A 3,232-nucleotide genomic window follows, 5' to 3' on the forward strand; every position below is an offset into this window, starting at 1 on the left:
AAATATCATGAATTTTCAACGAAAAAGTGAATTTTAAACAAATAAAATTATTTAACTAAAATTATGAATCTTCCACTAATGAAAATAAAAAAGAATTTAAAAATAGTTGAATTTTCAACCCAAAAGTCGCATTTAAAAAAAAAATTTATTTGCTACCTGAAAAAAAAGAATTTTTTTATAAAGCACTTACATTTTTATCCAAACAGTTAATTTTTTTACCAAAGTATTTAATTTGCAACTAAAAAGTGAATTTAAAAAAACGAACTAAAATTATGAATTTGCAGAAATTTTTTTTTTTTAAAGTTTCAACCTAAAAAGATGAATTTTCAACAAAAAATGTAATATTTAAAAAAAAATTAAATAAAAAATAAGTAGCTAGATTTAACCAAGCAAACAGTTTAATTTAAAAAAAAAAACAGATCATTTTTAACCAAAACAGATTATTTGTAACCAGATTCAACAAAATAGTTTAATTAAAAAAAAAAAAAATAGAACAAATTTCCATAAAATTGTTAAATTTTGTAATCGATGTTTCAACAAAAAAAGAATTGAATTCTAAATAAAAAACAGTTCGATTTAACAAACAAAAATCAATTTTCAACAAAATACTAATTAAATTCTCTACCAAATTATTTCATTTTCGAGCCGAAGATACAATTTTTCTACGAAACTGTTGAATTTTCAACCCAAGAATATACATTTTCAACCAAAAAAATGAATTGTAAATATAAATAAAATCAACTAAAAAAAGTACGAATTTTTAACAAAATAGTTGAATACTCAACCAAAAAAAAAAAATAATTTTTTTTACCGAAAATGACGGATTTTTAGTGAAAACAATTTTTAACATAAAAAGATTAATTTTAATAAAATTTCATAACTGATATTTCAACGAAAAAATATTTTAACTTAAAATCAAAAACAGTTTAATTTAACCAATAAAGACGAACTTTTGACCAAAGGGATTAATTTTCGACCACAAACGATGAATTTTCAGCAAAAAATGTAATAGTTAATTTTTTTTTAATATTTAAATTTAAAATAAACAGTTGGATATAATCAACAAAAGTTAATTTTTAATTAAATACTTAAATCCTCAACTAAAATTATTAATATTTAACCGAACATTATTAAATTTTTTATCCAAACATGCGAATTTTCTACAAAATAGTTTAATTAAAAAAAAGTCCATTTTTAACCGAAACAGATTAATTGTAATCAGATAAGTGGATTTTTAATCTGAATTGATAAAATTGCTATAGAAAGACATGCATTTTTAAACCCAAAAGATGATAATTCAACAAAATAGTTTATTAAACAAAAAAATGAATTTTCGACAAAAAACTAATTAAATTCTCAACCAAATTATTTCATTTTCGGGCCGAAGATACGAATTTTCGACAAAACTGTTGAATTTTCAACCCAAGAATCAACTAAAAAAAAGGATGAATTTAAAAAAAAAAGTTGGAATGCTCAACCAAAACAAATTCATTTTTTTGCCAAAAGAAGGAATTTTAATGAAAACCATTTTTATAACATAAAAATATTCATTTTAATCCAAAAATCTGATAACTTATATTTTAACAAAAAATATTTTAATTTAAAACAAAGAAAAGTTGAATTTAACCAATAAAGACGATTTTTCGATCAAAAGGATTAATTTTCGAACAAAAAGATTAATTTTTGACCTCAAAAAAGACGGGGTTTCGATAAATTACATAAATTTAAATTAAATAATTGAATTTTTAAGCTTGAAAAGGCCAACTTTTAACCAAAAATAGAATAGTTAAGTGTTCTTTTGTTGATTTTCATTTTTTTTTTAAATATTTAATCAATTAGTGGAATTTTTAGTTTAAGTGATTTATTTTTACCATAAAACGGTGAATTTTTAGCGAAAAAATTAAATCTCATCCAAAAGTTTAATAATTGATATTTATAAAAAAAATATTTTAATTTAAAACAAAAAAAAACCGTTGAATTTAACAAATAAAGATGAATTTTCAACTAAAGACTTGAATCCTCAACTAAAACGGCTTAAATTTATTCCGAAAAAGACCAATTTTTAACAAAATACACCAGTTTTCTATAAAAAATGAAATTGCTTAATTTTTGTTAATTTTTTATGGATCTAATTAATGAATTGGAAACTATTTCACGTTATTTTCTTCTTCTAAAAGTTAAATTTATCTAAAAATTTTGTCCGAACATAAAAAGACGTATTACAGAAAATGGCTCATACTTTTATTTAATTATTTTAATTTTTTCAGTTTTTTTGTAAATGCACGTATTACATTTTTTAAATTATAGAAATAATCCCATTTAACATAACTATCATTGTAAATTATTTAATGAATTTTTGTAAACTAATGAAAATAATAATTTTATGTTGATTCAGATTTTTCTATAATAATATGCAATAAGGGATGCCAATTGCCAATTAAAAGTAGTAAATAATTAAACATTTGGACTAAATTTGAAAACAATTGGTCATTGTTATTGCTATCATTATTATTAAAAAGTACTATTGTAAAAAATAATAATTTATTTTAAATTCTAGCCATTTTGATGGCGAAAGTGTTTATTTAAATTTTTTTTTTTTCAAGTTTTAGAACTATGTCGTCTGGGGCAGGATCCAGTGGAACTGGAAGAGGACGCGGTTCCTCTTTGGCGGACAACAAGCCTGAAAATAAAGAGGCCAAGCCAAATCCAAAGATGTCAAAAGCTTTAGGGACGTCTGCTAAAAGGTAATTTTTCCTTAAAAAAAAAAAACAAACTGTTTTCTAGATTTTTTAATTGTTACAAATCCAGGTCTCGGACTCGCACTTTTTTTTAGCGATCACACTATTTTCCTAATATTTCGAGAAAAAATACCCCAAAAATGAGAGATTTTAACAAAACAGCTGGATTTATAAACAAAAAGATTAATTTTTAACAAATTACGTAAATTTTTCTATCTGAAGATATTAATTTTAGAGAAAAAATATAATAGTTTATGTTTAAACTAAAAAATATTGCAATTTTAAAGAAGAAATTAGTTGGATCTAACCAGAAAATACGATTTTTTATCAAAATAGTTGAATCCTCAACTAAAGGAGATTTATTGTCAACCAAATAGTTGCATTTTTAACGAAAAAAAAATTTCTAAATACGTCTTTTCTACAAGACTTATGAATTTTCAAGCCAAAAATACATTTTTTTTATTAAAACTGTTGAAATTTCTACTTCGAAATAC

General features: G+C 22.0%; 1 protein-coding gene across 1 annotated transcript in view; it reads right to left on the minus strand.

Moving 5' to 3' along the window:
• LOC117181976 (ubiquitin-conjugating enzyme E2-24 kDa) overlaps positions 1–2,237 on the minus strand; it is a 24,471-nt gene extending 22,234 nt beyond the window's left edge. Inside the window, exon 1 of the mRNA XM_033374999.1 lies at positions 2,224–2,237. Coding sequence (XP_033230890.1) covers positions 2,224–2,237 — 14 coding nt within the window. The remainder of the gene's footprint in view (positions 1–2,223) is intronic.
• Between the last annotated feature and the right edge of the window lie 995 nt (positions 2,238–3,232).

The sequence above is a fragment of the Belonocnema kinseyi genome, chromosome 10 (genome assembly GCF_010883055.1).
Source record: "Belonocnema kinseyi isolate 2016_QV_RU_SX_M_011 chromosome 10, B_treatae_v1, whole genome shotgun sequence".
NCBI lineage: Eukaryota > Metazoa > Arthropoda > Insecta > Hymenoptera > Cynipidae > Belonocnema > Belonocnema kinseyi.